Source organism: Aspergillus udagawae, assembly GCF_001078395.1.
Source record: "Aspergillus udagawae IFM 46973 DNA, scaffold_4, whole genome shotgun sequence".
Taxonomy (NCBI): domain Eukaryota; kingdom Fungi; phylum Ascomycota; class Eurotiomycetes; order Eurotiales; family Aspergillaceae; genus Aspergillus; species Aspergillus udagawae.
In genome coordinates this window covers 1,213,434-1,234,459 of record NW_025091267.1, presented here as the reverse complement: position 1 = coordinate 1,234,459, position 21,026 = coordinate 1,213,434, and the positions used below count along the sequence as shown (strand labels likewise).

The 21,026-nt window shown below is 49.7% G+C and overlaps 7 protein-coding genes across 7 annotated transcripts; 6 read left to right on the top strand and 1 right to left on the bottom strand.

The window, feature by feature from the left end:
- Window positions 1–237: 237 nt before the first annotated feature.
- Aud_005805 (putative G-patch domain protein) lies at window positions 238–1,008 on the top strand (the record flags this gene model as incomplete). Its single annotated transcript, XM_043290723.1, has 1 exon — window positions 238–1,008. One exon carries the CDS (start codon window positions 238–240, stop codon window positions 1,006–1,008), a length of 771 nt encoding a protein of 256 aa, XP_043146658.1.
- Window positions 1,009–1,302: 294 nt separating this feature from the next.
- On the bottom strand, window positions 1,303–3,797 carry Aud_005804 (Sec1 family protein; the record flags this gene model as incomplete). Its single annotated transcript, XM_043290722.1, has 7 exons — window positions 1,303–2,425; window positions 2,524–2,990; window positions 3,041–3,243; window positions 3,300–3,446; window positions 3,505–3,592; window positions 3,658–3,695; window positions 3,764–3,797. The coding sequence occupies 7 exons, from the start codon at window positions 3,795–3,797 to the stop codon at window positions 1,303–1,305; spliced, it is 2,100 nt and encodes a 699-aa protein (XP_043146657.1).
- A 598-nt stretch (window positions 3,798–4,395) lies between these two features.
- On the top strand, window positions 4,396–6,843 carry Aud_005803 (ATP-dependent RNA helicase SUV3; the record flags this gene model as incomplete). Its single annotated transcript, XM_043290721.1, has 3 exons — window positions 4,396–4,566; window positions 4,632–5,740; window positions 5,793–6,843. 3 exons carry the CDS (start codon window positions 4,396–4,398, stop codon window positions 6,841–6,843), a joined length of 2,331 nt encoding a protein of 776 aa, XP_043146656.1.
- A 632-nt stretch (window positions 6,844–7,475) lies between these two features.
- On the top strand, window positions 7,476–11,171 carry Aud_005802 (putative RNA helicase-like splicing factor (HRH1); the record flags this gene model as incomplete). Its single annotated transcript, XM_043290720.1, has 1 exon — window positions 7,476–11,171. One exon carries the CDS (start codon window positions 7,476–7,478, stop codon window positions 11,169–11,171), a length of 3,696 nt encoding a protein of 1,231 aa, XP_043146655.1.
- Window positions 11,172–11,748: 577 nt separating this feature from the next.
- On the top strand, window positions 11,749–15,340 carry Aud_005801 (NPA1/URB1 family protein; the record flags this gene model as incomplete). The annotated part of the gene is made up of 5 exons (XM_043290719.1): window positions 11,749–11,896; window positions 11,962–13,743; window positions 13,795–14,594; window positions 14,643–14,969; window positions 15,023–15,340. 5 exons carry the CDS (start codon window positions 11,749–11,751, stop codon window positions 15,338–15,340), a joined length of 3,375 nt encoding a protein of 1,124 aa, XP_043146654.1.
- Window positions 15,341–16,288: 948 nt separating this feature from the next.
- Aud_005800 (uncharacterized protein) lies at window positions 16,289–18,762 on the top strand (the record flags this gene model as incomplete). Its single annotated transcript, XM_043290718.1, has 3 exons — window positions 16,289–16,386; window positions 16,468–16,595; window positions 16,661–18,762. 3 exons carry the CDS (start codon window positions 16,289–16,291, stop codon window positions 18,760–18,762), a joined length of 2,328 nt encoding a protein of 775 aa, XP_043146653.1.
- Window positions 18,763–19,958: 1,196 nt separating this feature from the next.
- Aud_005799 (uncharacterized protein) lies at window positions 19,959–20,784 on the top strand (the record flags this gene model as incomplete). Its single annotated transcript, XM_043290717.1, has 2 exons — window positions 19,959–20,006; window positions 20,068–20,784. The coding sequence occupies 2 exons, from the start codon at window positions 19,959–19,961 to the stop codon at window positions 20,782–20,784; spliced, it is 765 nt and encodes a 254-aa protein (XP_043146652.1).
- Window positions 20,785–21,026: the final 242 nt, after the last annotated feature.

Genomic DNA, 21,026 nt, shown 5'->3' with positions numbered 1-21,026 from the left:
TGTGTAACCTGGTACGGAATAGCGAATGGAAAATAAAAACCAACAAAATGAAGAAGTGTAAGAGTGAACAGGTTCTGGAATGCAATCCCGTTGAAACACTAAAAACCGTAGCCGGAGCTGCGTCAGAAGTTAGATAGCGGCCGATCTCCCGCCACCACCGGCAACATCTTAGATTACCAACATCTTCCCCTCACGAGTCACAACAGCATTTCGATGACAGCAAGCTCCTGACGAAGTATGTCCCACAGCGACGATGAGGATTATTTTCTTCCGCTGGAAGACCAGCGCATCTTCGGTGCCGGAATCCGTCGCAAGCGCGTGCAGTTCGTCCGCTCCTCAGAACACGAGCTAAACACTACCACCACGTCAACAACCACAACCACCACACCCCAATCCACATCCTCCGGCCTAAGTCCGGCCGATAAATACCTTTCAATCGTCCTACCGAAAGAAAGAGCACCCAGCCAAACACCAGAACCCGTCGCGCGCAACGAAACAGCTTCCGCGCCGCCGTCGCCTTCCGCTGTCCCAGCTCTGGTCCAACGGTGCGAGGTGTGCAATCTCCCGCTTGACGGGGAAACAGCAGGTACAGACGAGAAAGGCCTTCCTCGGCCACACGAAGCGTCGCTGGCGCATCAGCTATGTCTATCTCACTCGCATCCACCGTCCCATCTCGACCGCACCCGTCACGGACTCCGGTATTTGTCCGCTTATGGTTGGGATCCGGATAGCAGACTGGGTCTCGGGGCTCCGGGGCGTGAGGGAATCAGGGAGCCCCTCAAGGGGAGGCTGAAAGTTGATACTGTGGGGCTGGGGGCTGATATTGAGCCTAGTGCGAAGGGGAAGAAGAGAGTACCTGCTGCTACTGCTCCTCCGGCCAAGGTGCAGAGATTGAATGCGAAGCAGGTGCGAAAGGGGCACTTCGACGCAAAGAGGAGAGGCGAGAAGTTGCGGGAGATGTTCTATCAGAATGACGATGTGCAACGGTACCTGAGTGGGGGTGCTTAGGTTGGTTTGGGATACCTGTGGGACTGGGTTTGGCCTTTTTTTATGCGGATAGAATCTGATTTCTACTATATGATACCCCGATTGATGATTAGAATTAGCGCAGATAGTACATTACACGGCTGCTTACTTTATAAAGCATTATCATACAAGTCAGTTGAAGACGAAGATCAAGGTATGTTCAATCAGCGCCAGAAACACAGTATGAGATGGTATCACAGCAGCGCTAAATGGGATGGAAAGGAGAATGGCAATCATAGTTATCAGGTCTTTCAGGGAAAGATCCTGAGAAACACTCTACCGGAAGAAGTGCAATCTCTTCTTTTCCTTCTCTTTCTTTTCCTTATGGGGCTTGGAGCTGGCTGACGGCGTTCCGCTGGGGGCCTTCTGCGCGTTGGATCCCAGTGACATCGCATGCATAGCGGCTGTAGGCACTGGAGGGTTGAGGTTGGGAGGTGGTGCTTTCTTGGCTGCAGGCTGTTGTTGCACCGGTGGAGGCGGAGGAGGCTCTTTTTCAAACAGATGAGCAGGTGCTGTGGGTTTGGGCCGTTCCGCAGGAATGTCTAGGCGTCTTCGGTCTGCACTCAGATCGCTGACTTGCCGTAAAAACAAGTTTGGTGTTAGCATGTGGGATGTGGCCAAATATACGTCTTTGCCAAACATCTGCGACGCTTCATAGCAGGCGCGCGACTCCCCATATGTAGCGCCGCCAGCCATAAACAAAATGATTCGTTGCCGTGGCTGCTCGGCAGAACCGCGGGTCCTCGCCCACGTTGGTTTGGCGCTTCGCAAGGACGCTTGCGCTAGAGCATCCTGCTGTGCCATACCATCTGCTGTGGTATGAGGTCGGGTGAAGGGGAACAGTGCAGGATCCAATGTGCCCCGGGCCTGTTCTTCTAGCAGTAATTTGACATTCAGCTCATATCGAGAAAGGCTGGCTTCGTCCATCTCGGTGGCAGCCGGAGGTTTCCTTGGGAATAACGGCTGGACAGGTTGCTTGTCGTCCTTCAGTGGCTTCTCTACCCTGATGCCAAGTAGATCAAGATTGGAAACGACTTCTCCGTCCTGCGGTGTTAGTTGGGCGTGTGCGATGAGCTTCCGGATGTCGCCTGCCAAGATACCTCCCCTATACATGATGTAGAGGAGTAGGAGTCTCAGTCTGTCCGGGCGCACAACCGCATCATCATCGAGGAGCTGAACAAGCTGTGCAGCCAGGTTCTTTGCCTTCTTATAGTTCTCGTCTAGACCAGTCGCAAGGCATTGCTCAACTGAACTGACTTCCAAGAGCTTATGGTCTTGGAAGAATTTCATGCACTCTTCTGCCATATTAAGATGAAGCGTGTATGCATCTCGACCTTTCTGGAACTCCGTTAAGCCCGCGAGCATGTCCTTGATCGTATTCACGTTGGCCTTGTCATTACTATAGTAAAGGTCAGCACATGCCAATTCCTTCCGGCGTACCGTCGGGGGCGTTGAATCAAAGACAAAGTCAGAGGAAGAAATTCAGACGTCACCTACTCTTCCGCGAACTGAGGATTGGCCTCCCTAAATTTCGCAAAGTCTCGGCCAAGCTTCTCCAACACGTCTTTCATGTGCTGATGCCGATATTCAACCCAAACATTATCCTCCTCGTTGATCTCCATGTCCTTTTTCTCCTCGCCGCCACTGCCAGTGTTGATAACAGTGGTGTAGGTGACCTTATCCCCGTCTTTTATAGGTAGCAAATCATGCACCATTGATTGGTATGTAAATTCGTGGACGAGGGGGGCAACCATATCCATAGAGCGGTCTGCCAGCAGAAGAACACCGCGAGGTCTCGGCGAAGGAGGAGGAAAGTCTCTCTGAGATTGAGCGAACTGGTCTAATTCGTTCTGAATGAATCGAGCGAGGTGGGAGCACAAGACGCTGGCTTCGTGGGTAGGAGATCTAGGCCGGTAGTATCGGATAATCGGGTACTCTCCTAAACTCACACACAGTGATACAACCTCAACAAAAGTCAGTATAGCGCTCAGAAAGATTCACAATGCCGAGTCACCTTCTGCGCTAGATCCTGCAAGTGACCTCGAATCAGGTGGTTGCAGCCAGGGTGGAATAGAACAGGAAAGCTCCAGGGATCTCGGAAGGTGACTAGACGCGATTCTCTAGGAAAGAAATCTATGTTCATGACCCGGAAATCGGCAATCTGCTCGCGCGCCATCTGTGACCTGTCCAGTCTGGCGCGCTGCTGTGGATCGAGGACTGCAAACAATGTCAGATTACGCTGTGCAGTCTCGGGATCAGAACAAAGGACTGACCTGACGTCCAGACCAACCATGCTCGCCTGTATCTCTTCCGTTCGAAGTCGGCCATAAGGCAGTCGACAATGTGTGTTTGAGGTGACAGGATGTACAGCGCATCCATGTCGGGGTTGGGTGGTCGCCTATGCTCGATCTGCTCGACATCTTGAGGAAAGGACTATTAGCCGATGCGCTTGTGTAGGAGCGCCGTGTATAGGCTTACTGGTGACATTGAGGTTGAGAATATCATCATCATTGGTCGCATTATAAATCAACTTCCTGCTAGTCTCGTCCACGACCAAGACTTTCCACTGCAAACGGCAACCGTCAGCTCCGTCATACATCCTAGTATACTATAGAGAGGGGGTCGTCGCACTTCATTGCCTCCCGCATGGCGAATCGTGTTAAGGATAACTGGAATAGCAATCAGTCAGTAACAGAAAAACATACTTGGCCTTAAAGACATAGACTATGAAACTGACCATCGCGCTGGATGTTGATAATTGAAGAGCTCATCCTGGCTGGCTGGCAGCCTTAGCTGTGCAGTCAGGCTGGCGATTGCCGGCTCTAGTGGTAGTAGTTGCAGCTTGTTGCGATAATCTGGGTTGTCAGGAAGCAAACAAGATAAGTGACAATCCACGAGGAACAAAAGAAGCCAAAATCAACTGAATTAATCAAAAACGAAGCCTATCTTTCTGAAACGTATCAGTTGACTTCAGGAACCCCCTCAGTGTCCCCACTATCCGTCATCGCTCTAAAGCGGCAAGCTTGGAATTATTGCTGGAATGAAACCCGCGGTGGATCGCCGATGAGGTGTGGCGGTGGGTTCACTGGAGTTTTGGACTGTATCAAATTATTATTATCTTCTCGATAAGCCTTCCGATAAAAAAAGATGTCGTTACAAATATTCTCATAGTTTCCTTGGGATCAGTGCTACCATACACTTGTTTCACAACCCATTGAAGATATTTCGCCTGCTGTTCTTCCAATTCGACTGCTATATGTACGATCCGCGACGATTCAGGTGCGACGCTACCTAGCTTCTCGGCCAGTTCCTGAGCTTTCGTTTCGAACAACTTCTGTCGCTTCACATATCTTTCGAGCTGCTCAAGGAATGCAGTCATGGACCAGCAAAGGCAGCCGCTGCCTTTTCTGTGCCTTGCGGCCTGTATTTCGTCCCGCGCAGCGATCTTTCTCGACGAGCCCCATCTTGGAGAAGGCAAGAAAGTCTCAGAAAGCTAAGCAAGAAAAGGCCGAGGCAGTAGAGCAATCTTTAAAGAAAAGCGTAAGAGATCCTTTTGTACTCTTTCATTGTTAACAAGGTTGCTGATTCCTTTGTTTGCCGTATAGTCTTCGAAAAAGAGGTCACTCGCCCGTAGACCTCTGAGCCAACCTTTTATCATTCGCGACTTCGCCTCCATTGTCGAGTCCGAGCTAGGAGAATACAAGCAGAACTTAAAAGAGTCATCCGATCCGGCCCTGGCAGGATGGGAAAGATTCGAGCGTTATGTGATGAATGCCTGCAAGCTGGAAGACCGCACGGGCCAGAAAGCTTTTGGGCCTCTACGCCATGTCAAAACCACACTTCAGAAAGCCTATCTCAGCTCCGGTATTTCGGGTCTGAGGAGTGAGCTGAGGTATCTTATGCACGCAGAAGAGATTACTGAAAAGTATTCTGTGCCCCGTCTGGAACAGCAGAAGAAGATTGCCGATTTGCGCTATCCTGCAGAATGGTACCCTCAAGCCCGAGCAATTCAACGGACAATCCACCTGCACGTTGGCCCAACGAATTCTGGGAAGACTTATCATGCGTTACAGCGGCTTCAAGCTTCTAAAAGTGGCTTCTACGCTGGGCCTCTTAGACTGCTTGCGCAAGAGGTGTATCATCGATTCCAGGCGAGCGGGATCCCCTGTAGCCTTGTGACTGGGGACGATGTTAAAATACCGGAGGGGCAAACTCCCACCATTGTCAGCAATACAGTTGAAATGGTTAATCTAGGACAGCCGTATGACGTCGGAGTCATCGATGAGATTCAGATGCTCGCCGACCATAAACGTGGCTGGGCGTGGACTCGTGCTGTCCTTGGTGCGCGGGCTAAGGAACTTCATCTTTGTGGCGAAACAAGAGTGGTGCCCTTGGTTCGAGAGCTTGCGGCTCTCACGGGTGACAGACTCGAGATCCATCGGTACAAACGACTGAACCCACTCAAAGTCATGGATCAGAGTATTCGAGGCGATTTGAAGAATCTTCAAAAAGGAGATTGCCTGGTTGCTTTCTCCCGCGTCGGGATCCACGCACTGAAAGCAGATATTGAGAAAGTTACAGGCAGAAGAGCGGCGATTGTGTACGGGAGCTTGCCAGCAGAGATTCGTACGCAGCAGGCCAAACTCTTCAATGACCCCGACAACGATTACGATTTCCTGGTTGCGAGTGATGCTATCGGCATGGGGCTCAACTTGTAAGCGCTGAATTGCACTCTATCATATGAGACTTTGTTAACCACGATACAGGAGTATCAAGCGCATTATCTTCGAGACCTTAGTTAAAAGGGTCCCGGGGGGATTGGTGAGGCTGTCGGTCCCTGAGATCAAGCAAATCGGAGGTCGGGCTGGCCGCTACCGCCCGGCTGCGCAGCAAGATAAACAAGATACCAACGACGCTGAGTCGAATATTGGCTTGGTGACAGCCCTGGAGGAAGTCGATTTGCCATATATTCGCGAGGCAATGGAGACTGAACCGCCACCGCTTACCGCTGCCGGCATTTTCCCTCCGGATCCTGTCTTCCAAAAGTTTTCCGCCTATTTTCCGCCAGACGTTCCTTTTGAGTACCTTATCAAACGTCTGTTAGAAGTCTGTGAAGTCAATCCTCTGTTTTTCCTGTGTGACCCTCGCGGTCAACTCGACAATGCGGAAGTTATAGACAGTGTGGTTGGCCTACCTATCGAAGATCAAGTGACTTTTATGGCTGCACCAATGTACACTCGGGACAGAAAGTCACGCAGCGTTGCTTGCGCGTTTGCCGAATGTGTTGCAGAGCATTCCGGTGGTGGATTGCTGGATATCCCCGACTTGAATCTGGAAATCCTTGAGGAACCGGTGTCTGGAAACAAGGACTATCTGCATGAGCTGGAAGGCCTACACAGATCGGTCATCTTATATTCTTGGTTAAGCTACCGATTTGGGGGTATATTCACGGATCGCACCCTCGCAGCTCATGTCAAGGAAATGGTGGAAGAGAGAATGGTCAGGGCGCTTACTGAATTCTCCGCCAACAAGAAGCTGAGGAAAGATGCATCACTGCGTCGACAGATCGCTTTGCAGAAACAGATCGCTGAGCAGAAACGGGTCCTTGTTGAAGCGAACATTGAATCATTCGAAGACGGAGGGAACGGAGAACGCGTCCCCGCTGATGGCTCTGCGCAGGATGGTTCTCTGGAACAAGAGGGTCAAGAAAGTTATGATCCATTTGGAGACGGTCAGGAAGGGGACACAATTCCCGTTGACGTATCTGCTGAAGATAGTCCTCTAGAAAGAGCAGCTCCTGCTGCGCGTGGGCTGTGAAGGACCCATCCAACATTCATAGATAGGCGCACTCAGGTGTCTTTGGTCGCTCCGATTACTATACATGGCATAAGCGGAAACATGTACACTAGGATTGAAGTTTTGCGGAGGTATTAGACCTATTGTACAATATTATATTTATAGAGCCCGATTCTAAACTTGCTTGCTCCGCCATTCATGGTTCGTGATATATATTTCTGAAAAGAGGACCTAGAACTTTCAGGTGCTGCATTCAAATAATCTGAACGCAGCAGGTATATTGCAATAGCTCCATATTCGTACACTACCTATATGTTTAGGTCTCTTAATCACATACATAGGGGTGTACGAAGTAGAATGTAAACGGAATCTCAAGGGGTAGTGGTTCTCGACCAGTTGCCAATAACTATTTGCTGTGGCTTATCTTATCGGTGGCGAGAACTCCGAACACGCCACAACGATTTTCCGCAACGGAGAGCTTGCTCCAATCTCTAAATTGTCGCAGAGAACATCAAGAAGGCAGCTTTGTTGCCAGAGGGTGTCTGGCGCTCTCTCGCACGTGAGACGCTATCGATATTATACATTGTTCATTCAATATCCCTTCTCACAAGTTCAGATTTCGCGTCTGGTGATTTTGCTCTCCGTTGCAGGTTATGGACGACCTCGAGTCCCTGGAGCTCTTTTCGCTCGTTTCGCGAATCACGGGTGAGCTCCAGAATCACTTAGGCGTCAGTGATAAGACACTCGCTGAGTTTGTGATCGATCAGCATCTATCATGTGGCTCGTTCGACGAGTTCAAGGGGAAGTTGGAGGCGATGGGTGCGGAGTTCCCGCAGAGTTTGATGGAGAGTATCGATCGCCTGGTTCTTACGATGCACCCGAAATACAAGGCGAAGAAAGCAGACTCCTCCCAGGAGAAGACAGAGGCGGATGGAGATATGGATGTTCTTGACGCTCTTGAGAAGAAGGCCCGGGTTTTCAAGGGACTTGCTGTTCCTGACAAGCAACAACAATGGGACGAAGACGACCACATTCGAAGTAGGGATGTCGATGAGCGTGACGCAAAGGCCGGAGCTATGGATGACACGTTTGCAATGCTGGAAGGACTAGCAGGAAAGGCTCGGGAAGATAAGGGTCGGTCGACACGAGAGGAGCGGACGAGCAGAAAGCGAAGCAGAAGCCCAGATTACGATGACTATGATCGGGGCCGTAGGCGCGAAGCCAAATACCGCTCACGGTCGCGATCGCGCAGCCCTGACTACAGTAAAAGAGATGATGAGGTGGACGAATTTGGTCGGTCGACAAGCAAATACGGTGCCAGAGACGACACGTATCGTAACGGGCGCAGCGAGCGACGGAGGCGCCGTGATCGCGACGAAGATGACGACTATTTCCGCAAGCCTCCTCCAGTCGAATTGGACGATCAGCCCATACTTTACAAAATTTATGACGGGCGTGTAACTGGAGTCAAAGATTTTGGTGCCTTTGTGAATCTCTTGGGGGTAAAAGGCAAAGTTGATGGTTTGGTACATGTCTCGGCAATGCAAGAAGGGGCGCGAGTTAATCACCCCTCTGACTTGGTGTCCAGGGGTCAGCCGGTCAAGGTCAAAGTCATCAGTATACAAGGTTCGCGCATTGGTCTCTCTATGAAGGAAGTGGACCAAGTTACTGGCCTTGATCTCATTCCTCAGAAGCGGCTCGCATCGGGTGCGAACATGGAGCGTCTCGAAGGTGTCTCCGGTAAGGACAGATACGGAAATTTGAGTTCAGAAGTGCCAATTATAGAGGATTCAAATGGGAAGCAGATGAGAAATCGGAAACGATTGACGTCTCCTGAAAGATGGGAGATTAAACAACTCATTGCATCCGGTGCTGTTTCTGCAGCTGACTATCCTGATCTTGACGAAGAGTATCATGCCACGTTGACCGGAGAGGGTACATTCGAGGAAGAAGAAGATATTGATATTGAGGTTCGAGACGAAGAACCTCCCTTCCTGGCTGGCCAGACGAAGATGTCCCTGGAACTTTCTCCCATCAGAGTTGTTAAGGCTCCCGACGGCTCTCTTAACCGCTCTGCGATGGCAGGTACCAACTTGGCCAAGGAAAGGCGAGAACTGCGTCAGCAAGAGGCCCAGGACAAGGCCGCAGAACAAGCAGCTGAGGTCGACCTTAGCGCACAATGGCAAGATCCTATGGCTGGGCCAGACCAACGGAAATTCGCAGCCGATCTACGAAACGCCCATCAATCTAAGCCTGACGATGCGGTGCCTGAGTGGAAAAGAGTCACTATGGGCAAGAACCAGTCCTTTGGCAAGAGAACGAATATGTCAATTAAACAGCAGCGGGAGAGTCTCCCAGTTTTCAAATTCCGTGAACAGCTACTCGACGCTGTTCGCGATAACCAATTGTTGATTGTTGTTGGAGACACTGGGTCAGGAAAAACAACTCAAGTGACGCAGTACCTGGCGGAGGCTGGGTACGCGAACAACGGCATTATCGGATGCACACAACCGCGACGTGTGGCGGCCATGTCTGTCGCCAAACGTGTGGCGGAGGAAGTCGGCTGCAGGCTGGGTGCCGAGGTCGGGTACACGATTCGTTTCGAAGACTGCACGAGTCCGGAAACGAAGATCAAGTACATGACTGACGGAATGCTCCAAAGAGAGGTCTTGCTCGATCCTGATCTGAAGAGATACTCTGTGATCATGTTAGATGAAGCCCATGAACGGACGATCGCCACTGACGTTCTTTTCGGGCTACTGAAGAAGACGATCAAAAGACGGCCCGACCTCAGACTCATCGTTACTTCAGCCACTCTGGATGCCGAAAAGTTCTCCGAATACTTCAACAAGTGTCCGATTTTCTCGATTCCTGGTCGTACCTACCCGGTCGAGGTCATGTATTCGAAAGAGCCCGAGCCTGATTACTTGGATGCGGCTCTCATCACTGTCATGCAGATCCATTTGACAGAACCAGCTGGAGATATTCTTCTGTTTTTGACAGGACAGGAGGAGATTGACACCGCGTGTGAGATTTTATACGAACGAATGAAAGCCTTAGGCAAGAGTGTCCCCGAGTTGATCATTCTTCCGGTCTATTCTGCCCTCCCTAGTGAGATGCAGAGCAGAATCTTCGAACCAGCACCTCCCGGCGCAAGGAAAGTGGTCATTGCGACAAACATCGCCGAGACATCTATTACGATCGATAATATCTATTATGTTATTGACCCGGGCTTCGTGAAGCAGAACGCCTACGATCCCAAACTCGGTATGGATTCTCTTGTGGTCACCCCAATTTCTCAGGCCCAAGCCAAACAAAGAGCTGGCCGTGCTGGAAGAACTGGTCCAGGAAAGTGTTTCCGTTTGTACACCGAAGCGGCTTATCAATCGGAAATGCTTCCAACGACAATCCCTGAAATTCAACGTCAAAATCTGTCACATACCATTCTCATGCTGAAGGCCATGGGTATCAATGACTTGCTACACTTCGACTTCATGGACCCACCGCCGACAAACACCATGCTTACAGCTTTGGAGGAGCTTTATGCCCTTTCTGCTCTAGATGACGAAGGTCTTTTGACTAGGCTGGGTCGTAAGATGGCCGACTTCCCCATGGAGCCGGCTCTTGCCAAGGTTCTTATTGCGTCTGTAGACATGGGATGCTCAGAAGAAATGCTGAGTATTGTTGCGATGCTCTCGATCCAGTCAGTTTTCTATCGACCGAAGGAAAAGCAGCAACAAGCAGACCAAAAGAAGGCCAAATTCCACGATCCACATGGTGATCATTTGACACTGCTCAATGTCTACAACGGCTGGAAAAACTCCAAATTTAATAATGCGTGGTGTTACGAGAACTTTATTCAGGCACGTCAGATCCGCCGCGCACAAGATGTACGCCAGCAGCTACTGGGCATCATGGAACGATATCACCATAAGATCGTCTCATGCGGTAGGGACACGAAGAAAGTGCGGCAGGCGTTGTGTACTGGATTCTTCCGAAATGCAGCCCGGAAAGATCCTCAAGAGGGCTACAAGACATTGGTTGAAGGAACACCGGTGTACATGCATCCCAGCTCGGCTTTGTTTGGCAAGCCGGCCGAGCATGTTATCTACCATACCCTGGTGCTTACCACGAAGGAATACATGCACTGCACTACCGCCATCGAGCCGAAATGGCTGGTCGAGGCAGCACCCACCTTTTTTAAGGTTGCGCCCACTGATCGCCTTTCGAAGCGCAAGAAGGCGGAGCGTATCCAACCCTTGCACAACCGCTTTGCAGGAGAGGACGATTGGCGTCTTTCTGCTCAACGCCGCCAGGGAAGGGGTGGTGGTGGAGGTACTTGGGGTTAAAAGTCCCATGTTTCTATGCACTGCGGTTGGATATATGTCATTTTACTATCAAGAATACCCCGTTCAATTTTACTTTTGTTGCATCTGCTGTTTGGACCTGCAAAATGGGCATAGCACTTCATAGAGTACCTCGACGAAATTTGAATTAGGTTTTCAGAGTCAGGCTTACATTGTAGCTTGAGGTCCTCTACGGAGTAAGCGAAAGTAGACTCTATTTATTGTCTTGGGAAATGAGGAGCGCGGCAAAAATTGTAGATCCACACCGCCTTCCATTTACGTGAAATACTCTCAAAATCCATAAAGCATTCAAAATCTGGAAGCTGCTGCTGTCTACCATTATTGAATAAAGTCAACGAGGTTCCTTTGTGCATCCAAGTCCTTCCACCTACTCAAAATATGGGATGGCTCATCCTTCAGGTCAGAAATAAGTTGGTGTGAGGTCTCGGACTTGGATCACGATTCCGCAGCCGCCACCTTAGCAACCAATCAGATGCCGCAAAACTCTGATAAGATTGCTTCGAATCTTCGATTTTATTTCTTTCATTACTGCGAAGACTGGCAGAACAACATATGAAAAATGGCGCACGTTGACCATCAGTCTCCCCGGTCAAAGAGAAGAAAGATCGATCATGAGAATGAGACGGAAAATGTTGTGCCGATAACTTCTCATACCCAGCTTCGTTCCCTCCTGAGTTTTCAACAGAACGTTGCTGAATCCAAGCATGGTAAGTTCCCAGGAACGCCGTAACTTGCTTTTAGTGGTAGATTTTGGCACTCACAAGAAGCACAGGTATCAGACAATTCAAGGACTTTCTCACATCCATCGGTCAGACCGAGAAGGAGGGTGAAAAGGCTAAGAAGTTTCGAATTCTAAAGGCCTATTGTGATACGCAAATCTCTCGTAATGGGGCCGAAGATGAGGCTATCTGCTTTCCTGACCTCATACAAACCTGGAGCTTTGCGGACAGCAGCAATAACGAGTCCCTGTTGACTGTTGTCCCGTCCGTGCTGGCTCTCTTTCTCAAGACGATTTCCACTCAACTAGATCTCCGAGACTTCGGTTTGGCCCTGTGCAAGCATCTGATGCACAAAGATCAGTTGAGACTCTTTAATCGTGGATTAACTGCACTCAAGTCTAAGGAACATCTTATCTCGCCATGTCTTCGTCTTCTTACGGAGATTGTGAGTTTTGACGGCGGTGCGGTGGCTCGACAGGTCTACATGGCACGGTACATCACATTCAAGCGCCTCGATGTCTTTTTGACACCGAATAAGGCCCAGCTAGAGGAGGCCGACGAATCTCAAAAATCTACATTGCGAAGAAATGCGCAAAAATATGTTCTTGCAAATCTGAGAGTCCAACATGTGAATGCGAAGAGCGATTTGATTGAGCAACACAAGGTGATCAAAGCGTTTATGGAGTTTGTTAGGAAGGATCCACGAGATATCGTTCTGGAAATCATGAAATCCATCGATAAGGATATCATTCAGGATACTGCTCTCCCACGAAGCGCAAAAACGAAGTTCTTTAGTCGATGGAATCTCGAACGACTTGTAACGCTGTACGGTTACGACCGCGAATCCGAGGAGCCAAACCCGGCTGGAGTCTCCATTGCAGATGAGGTCCACAAAATCGTTATGAATATTTGTACGGATTCTGCTTTGGGCGTCTTGCTACCAGAAACAGGCTGGTACCCAAATGGAACTGACCCTGAGATCTTACCGACTGAGGATGACTCTACCATTGAAATGGGGTTGGACTCCGCTGTGTACGTGGATAAGTACAGGGAATCAGTTCCTGTTCGCAACGGCACTCTGTCCTATCTCATTCAAGCACTTCGTCCGGATATGGATCGCCTGCAGATCGAGTTACTGGTTGCCATCTTTAAGAAAGCGCCAGAACTTGTCGCCGATTACTTTACGAAGAAGACAATGTTCATTTCTGATCCAAAACCCACGTCTTCCTGGATGGCCGAGTCAGCTCTTCTCTTTTCAATTGTCAGCCTTCCAATTCCGCCAAATTGTGGTTGGAATGATAAGCTCCCTGCTATGCCTCCGCCCGTTTCGGTGGTCATCGAGAACATTCTTCCCCGTCCGCTTACCCAGAAGATCATGACTCGTTGCTTGAACCTGAACGCGGAGATTGTTACACTGTTCGCTGTTCGAATCTTGACGATTTCCTTCAATAAGCTACGTGCTGCTCTGAAGATATTCAACGCCGATCACGGATCTAGCCAGCCATTTTGGACGCAAGCTGCGGGAAAACTAGTTGCAGAGTTTTGTCGTCGGTGCCCGGTCGTCAAAGATGTTGTAGCCTTGTTCCGAAGAACGAGCAAAGAAGACTTGCAGCAACAGGAGGCCGTTAGTGAGCTTCTGGCTTGCTTCTACGAAATCGTCCCTGATGCTGCTTTTGGCGAGAACTTTGACGTTTCCCTTGTTCTGGTTGATATTTTGGAACGGTTAGAGAGTCCCAATCTACAAGCGGAGGATGCCGAGTCACTTCTGAGTCAACTGCAAAACGTTCTTAAAATCGCACAGTTGTCGGCTTCTATGCGATGGTGGCAGCAACCAGGTAAGTAGCCGGGACAACCTCTTTTCGAAGGTGCTTACTAACAACAACCAGGATCTATGCAATATTCAGCCTTTACATCAGTTCTCAAAGTGCTTATTGAGACTTCGGACAAAGATTCCTCCAAGGAAATTGAAAATTTGTTGACAACGACCCTGAAAGAGAACTCAATCATACAGAGTTTCCCAGCCTTCTCCTCTCTCCGGTCTAGCTTTGATGCTACCGAGTCCGAAAGCATCCATTATCAACTGGCCTTTTTCGATAATTGCGCTTGCAGAATTGCGAAGAAGCCTGTCCATTACGATGACTTACTCTCATCTCTGACTGAAGGCGAGAACAAACCGACTAGCCTTATCGTTGCTGCTATCACCGAACAATGGCCATTTGTTGCCAAGAATGGAAATGCAGCCGCGGAACTTGCTGTATGCACGTGGATTGCTAGGGTGTTCGGTAAACTGAAGCAGGCAGGAGAAGATCCAAAGACTCTGAAGGCCGCTCGAGACAGCGTTTTACAAACAATCGAGAGCAAGCAACTCAAGTCAACCCTTAAGAACGCCCTGAAAGACACTGCTGAGGCCGCCAGTAAAGATGGCAGGTCTCAGGATGGAGTGAGTCGCTCGGAGGCCAATGCTCAGAAAGACAAAGCCTCGCAGGTAGATTTGAGGGAGATTTTTGGCACTCTGCCGACTGAAAGCAAAACCCATAATGAGCTTCACAAATGGGAGAAGGAGGAGCTCGAAATCGCGGTCGAACAGGGTCGCATCTCTGATTTGATGCTGTGCTTGTGTTCGGAACATGGGGAAGTGCGGAGACAAGCATTTGCCAACCTGAATCGATTCATGGCGAAGCTTAGGGTATGTTTCTCATGCACGAATGATGAGTAATGACTAACAAGATCCCAGGAGTCCAAATATGCGGAATGGCGATCAGTGTACATCCTTACTGGCGAGCTGCTAGAAACCGTGAGACAGATGGGGTTTGAAACTCCCGTACCGTGGATAGTCGGGGAATGTGCTACCTGCTGTCTCGCCGTGCTCGCGAATCCAATGCACAAACTTTATGGCAAGGTCAATAAGTTCCTCCAGAAGGCACCAGCTTGGGAGGCGGAAAAGATCCCGTCTTATTGGATTGACAAGATTTTGTTACATGAACCTGAGTTGGACGATGGATATTTTGAGGAAACTAGTTGGTTACTGGATCTGCTTATCAAGGGCCTTCGCACTGGGGTGGTAAGCGGACCTCTCTTCTGAACAAAGCACGATACTGAGACTGACTCCTACAGGATATGGATATCTACCGTCGCGCAAATGTGTTCGAGCGTGTGCTTTCCTTCTATGACTCACCTAGTGTTGGGGTCTCTGCCAAAAGGAAGATTTTACATCTCCTATACCGATCGACACAGGTTGGAGGCAGTACAACCTTAATTACCAGGGCAGGAGTTGTCAGTTGGATTCAAACCCAGCTCCCGGTAGTGAATACTAAAGAGGCTGCTACCTTTGCAGCCATGGCCGACACCTTGCGTCTAACAGCGGACCAGGACCGAGTCACGAAATGGAGTGGAGGGGCAGTGACACATGTTATTGAACATATCACTGGATAGATGATCTTCGGTATTCTTTCAGGAGCACTTTATTGATCCTTCATTCATATCCTTGGGATTGTCTCGCAGGTTGTCTCATTTAGCCGCGAATTGATGGGGTCCTCTGGTGCATTGCAGCGATGTCATATGCTCTTTTCTTGAAGAAAAACCATTCACCGTTCACCATTCATCATTCGTATTCTTGGATGTCTATGTAGACATTTAACAATAATTATGCGCTTCTCCTGCTTGGCATAGTTTCAATATGATAAAGTCATGCTCGCATAGTAGGCTGTACATCATGTAGTAACATCATGTGGTAAGATGGTTAAGTATCTCTCGAATAGCAGTAGAATTATGAAAACCAGAATGACTCAATTTATTTACTCTAGCTTTGAGGCATTTTTGGAGGGGGGGGGAAGTTGCACTGGCAAAAGAGCGAGAGCTGAGCTGAGGCTGGTTGATATATGCTGGCCGCTTTTACCCCTTTGGGCAGAGCAGAGTGGGACGAAACGTTTTGCGGCCGAACGACTTTCTCCATCCCGACCTCATCTTCTCCGCCCGCACCATCGATTGCTCTCTCTACCATTCCCCTTGACTAAAGTCTTCCCGTTGAAATTGACAGTGCGACCGTATTATCGACTATCCAGATTATTCTCAAACTTACTCTGTCGAAGCAATTCCAAAACATAGCCATCCTTGTTACCCCTCATCCTTTCCCAAGCACACTCTGATCCTTCACCGATTTGACCTCCGCCTGCCGCCTTGCCACTGGCAAGTGGCCTCGCTTTTCCATTTGACCTTTTATCCTTTGAAACCACCAGTCAGTCATTGAGAACGTCTTCACTCAGCCCTCTATCCTCAACTCATAAACTTATTCCTGTCTGCGACGCTTGTGCCTCTCGAAGGTGTGAACCAATGAGCACGCGGTAACAATCTGGTCATCATATCACACGCACTGCCATCCTTATGGCGCGACGTTACCAGATCGATGAGCTGCTATGGCTGCGCTCATCGCCTCTGGTCACTAAGCCTACACATCTACCACCGGTAGAAGAATGGATGGGGTAAGAACAATATCGCTCGCTTCCAGTGACCGTGCTTATCTCGCTCGCTCCCGTGATACTGACGAGTTCCCTCATTATCAGCCCGATCCCTGACCCAACAACGCAACGAAAACCTACGAATTCTAGAGACCCCACGAATCCAAATGAAACAACGCCTAGAAGACCAAGCCTATTCGAGAATCGCCATATCTCGAGAAACTCAAATTCAGGTAAATGACGCCATTGTCCACTTTTTCATATGCCGAGACTTGCTAACCGGGGGCTGCTGTTGAAGAGGATATTGTTCTCGGACCTCCCAAAACTGCTTTCGCATCTGCATCTCGCATATCCGGTAGCAAAGGCTCGATCGATTTCACGGACCGTCCCTCCCGTCAGGTCGAGTCTGATGAGCCATCAAACGATCGCTTCAATCTGCGAGACAAGTTCTTCAAGGACAGGGAAGCCGGAGATAGAGACTTTGATCGCCGTGATGGTAAACCAACGCCGTTCAACGGTCGTCGTGGGGAAAGAGAAGAATGGAACAACGGACGGCCGCGTCGTACCTTTGGCCAAGAGGATCAGGACAGAAAAACCAGACGCAATGTAGAATTCGACCGTTGGAACCGTGACCAGAGGGAGCAGACTCTTGAGCGAGGAGTGAGAGAGAAAGAAGGACAATTTACTCCTCGGAAAGACGGTACGCCAGGTCGAGCTAGACATGAAGGAAGCTGGTTTCGTGATGACAACGCCCAAGACGGACCAGAGACGGAAGACGATAAAGTCTCAGTACGGAACAGAGATTGGCGCCGAGATAGACATGGTGCAGATCGCGACTGGAGTCGGGGAACCAAGTTTGAACAGGACCCTGAGTGGATGGACACGAATGACAGAGATGAGTCGCGTAAGGTGCATACGCAAGAAGATTTTGAGCGCTGGAAAGAGCGAATGAAGGCCGGCTCTTCGCAAACACAAGTGGAGGAGAAGAAAGAAGTTCCCTTCGAGTCGGTTGCCAGCAGACCTGCGCAGCCTGCGCAGTCTGCGCAACCCGAACACAGACCCACGGATGGCGAAATATTCAGCAGCAACGGTGCGCCTCTCCAGTCGGATTCAGCGATGGAGCGTTTCTTTGGACTCTTAGGAGATGCAAAAGCCGCTCAGGAGGTCATCACACCCGCCTCCATGGAAGTACCTAGCAAGAAAGAGCCAGCACCGGGAAAGCCTGGAAAGTCGTCTCGATTTGCCGGGTTGTTTAGTCCGCCTCCAGGAAGCCCGGCGAAGGAATCGGAGCACCAATTTGGAACCAGATCACCAGCTCCCCAACCTTCAACCAATGATGCGGATCAGGAAGGGTTCCAGCGAATCTTACAAATGCTTGGAGGAAGCAAATCCCGTAATGCGACACCCCAAATCGACAATGCACAGGCCCCTCGCCCAACCATGGTGCAAGCCGAATCAGCTCTGAGTGCTCTTTCTTCTCCTTCTAAGGACTCGGTGAAACGGCAGGAATACATGGCCATGCCGGATGCCCATGTTCACAGCACGGCTCCCCCAATCCAAGAAAACTTGCACGCACATGACTCCCCTTTCAAGGACTCTCAGCCTCGCGATAGAGAGCATCTTCTCCGTTTAATGCAACAGGTTAGAGTGGGTCCGGTCGCTCCACAACCTCACGGACTACAAGGTCAACCTCAAAGTGCCGGTCCAGCACCTGGTCTAATGAATGTGCCCGAAGCATTGTCCCATCCCCCGGGCATCCCGACTGCTCAGAAAGGACACAATTTCTTGGATGACCCCGCAATTGCCAACATGCAGAGACCAGAGCCTGATCAGCTTCGGAGAAGACCTGCCAATGGACCGCCCATGGGTTACTTTGATGAGGTCCCATTTCCCCAAGGCGGTCATATGCCAATCACCCCAGGTGGCTCCAGGCCTCCTCAAGGGCAGGGCCACCCTGGCATGGGTATTCAGCGGCCACCGGGCTTTGAGCATCTTCCACCTCCAGGATGGAATGGCCCTCAGATGCCTCCACAGCAGGGTGTCGCCCCTGGCCCCTTAGTTCCTCCTCCCGGCATTCCAACCCCAACACGAGGTGTCAACCCGAACTTCATGATGCCGCCTATGCATAACAATGTTCCTCCTCCCAATGAACGCCAACTTTTCCCACGCGGTGCGGGCGTCCCCCTTCCGCCAGGGATGATCCCCCCTCCTGGTTACATGAATGTCCCCCCGCCATCCGCTTTCCCGCCTATGCCACATAACAGTGACGCTCTTCTGGGACTTGGTCATGGTGGACAGGGCCCTTTTGAGGGTAACCCCGGTCCACAAGGACCTCCCCCATCCTCCAGACATCTTTTGGACATGTTTGGCCAAGTTGGTGGGCCAGGGCAGTTCAGGTAGACGATACGGGCGCAGACAAGCCATGCCTCAAGCGTGCGCAGGCTGGAATTCCTGACGTCATGATACCCCTTTACTGGAGCATTTTGAGTTGGTTTTGGTTTGTTTGCAATTTCTTAGCTAACTTATGCTGTTTTTTAACCCCGTTTCACTCTTATGCCTCGCAAAGGGGGTATTATGGTCTCACTGGAATGGCTTTGCTCCAATGCTGCGAGGATATTGTTCGAGTATGATTTATGACGAGACGATCGTCCTGTCGACTTCAGTCTCTCGAGGATTGTATGTGTCATGGCAATAGTGGTCGTCATTGTGATCTACTCCTGCTAGTTAGTTCATGAATCTCGATCAACTACATGGACGGCCAGCTTCTATCCAAGGTGCTGTGATTTAGGAAACCGTGTAATTTCTATCGTTATGAGGAGTGTTCTTGAGACTTGGTAACTCGTCGCTCCTGGTAGTATCTTCTGCCGGTTGTTTAGTCTACAGTCGAGGACAGAAAACCGAGGAGAAAATGTGTATCTAAACATCTCTCCTGCTTGAACCCGCTAAACTTCTCCCTTCTCTGACTGTGAATTGCCTGCAATCGGTTTGTCACCCACGCTATGAAAAAGGTACTTTGAACTCTTAAATTGAAAATAGTGTACGAAGTGCTGCACTCGTTCCCAGTGTCCGGATATCGTTACTCCTACCTCCTCCTCTCGCTACTAGTCTTCACAGTCATGTTTACAAGCTCGCATCCTTCTATCTCCTAGCTCAAATCTCTCTTCTCTTCTTTATCTCCTCAGTTAGAAGTAAGAACTTCAAACAGCGTTCTGGCTTGAGAGGCTTACGCTAGATCGTTCACTCGTCTACATTGATTGAATACACAAGCGCTCTGTTTTTGCATTCTAACCAGTATTTGTCTGCTCTTCACTTCTATCATGCCATGTATGATTCAACAGAACAATCTTTCTTCGAGTCGGGTACGTCGCAGCTGGGATATCTCCTGATCCGTTCAAGGCCCGCACAGCGGTCGACTACAGCGGTCACTTCCCCTCAACTGGCAAGATTCTTGACACATAGCACTCTATCCTTTCTTCTTCCATGGGTAAAATCCTGGAGAACGACAGTGTATAGTCTGCATACATGAGATTCTCATCATTGAGCCTTTTCCCGCAAGACCACTAACTTGCCAGTTCTTGCAGGCACCTTCACACACCATGATGGATGAAATAGATTTTGAGCTCTGCCTGAATGTAGACCAAGTGGTGAGTCAATGACAGATATTCATAATATCAAGATCATGCTGCTAACAAGCAACTGACACAGGCAACTGCTTTCCACCGTGTGAAAAGAAAACGTTACTCTGTACACAATAATACAACCGACTCCGCAAACAACATTACACCACGAATCCGATTACACGAGGAGCTCAGACATAATATTGCAGACGAGAGCACGATAACCCCAATTCCACCAGCCAAGAGGGCAAGGATATCGCAAACCGAAGTTTCGTACCGTACACAATCCACGAACGCAAGTAATCGGGGCACAGGGCCGCTGCTAGATTCTAGTCAGCTTTTCAATCATTACACAGGTTTCTTTAACCCTGAGAGCCACAAGCAAGGCCCTGCCAATGCGAATGGCGTCTTGCCTGGTGTGTCTCGCCGGGCTATGAGCGAAGAGACGGACATAGACATGATGTATTTGGGGAGTGAAACGGAGACAGAGGCTGAGACAGAGGCTGAGACAGAGGCGCCTCCTGAGAGGCTCCATGGTCAGTGTCCGATTCATTCGTTTGGTACTTGGTCAAATCCGTCTTTTAGTGGGTTGCTTGGAAGCTTCTCTTCGCAGCGCAACAATTCGACTAGCATGTTTCCCATCTACGAGGATCCGGTGGATATGGAGATTGAGGGTGCCTTCTGTGGAGAGGATTGGTATTCTTCTCCCGACGAAGACAAGGAAAATGTTGAGAACGGCCATGAGCAGGGTAGTATTTTGGAGGAGATGGATTCGAGCTCTGTTGCGGTCTATCAACGGGGTTGATAAATTCATGAGTTACGATGTGCAATGATCTTATGTGAAAGGCAAATGTTGCCGTATTGATATTGTTTGATAACCGTTATGTGTTAGATATGCGGACGAGAACTGAAGTAATAACTAAAAATCTCATATGCTAGCAATATCTGGAATCCCCAAATAACCAAAGAAAAGACCGATAGATAGCGCCAAATAACCAAGCGAATAATAGACCATAAGCGCATTCCGTTCATCCTGGAGCATCGCGT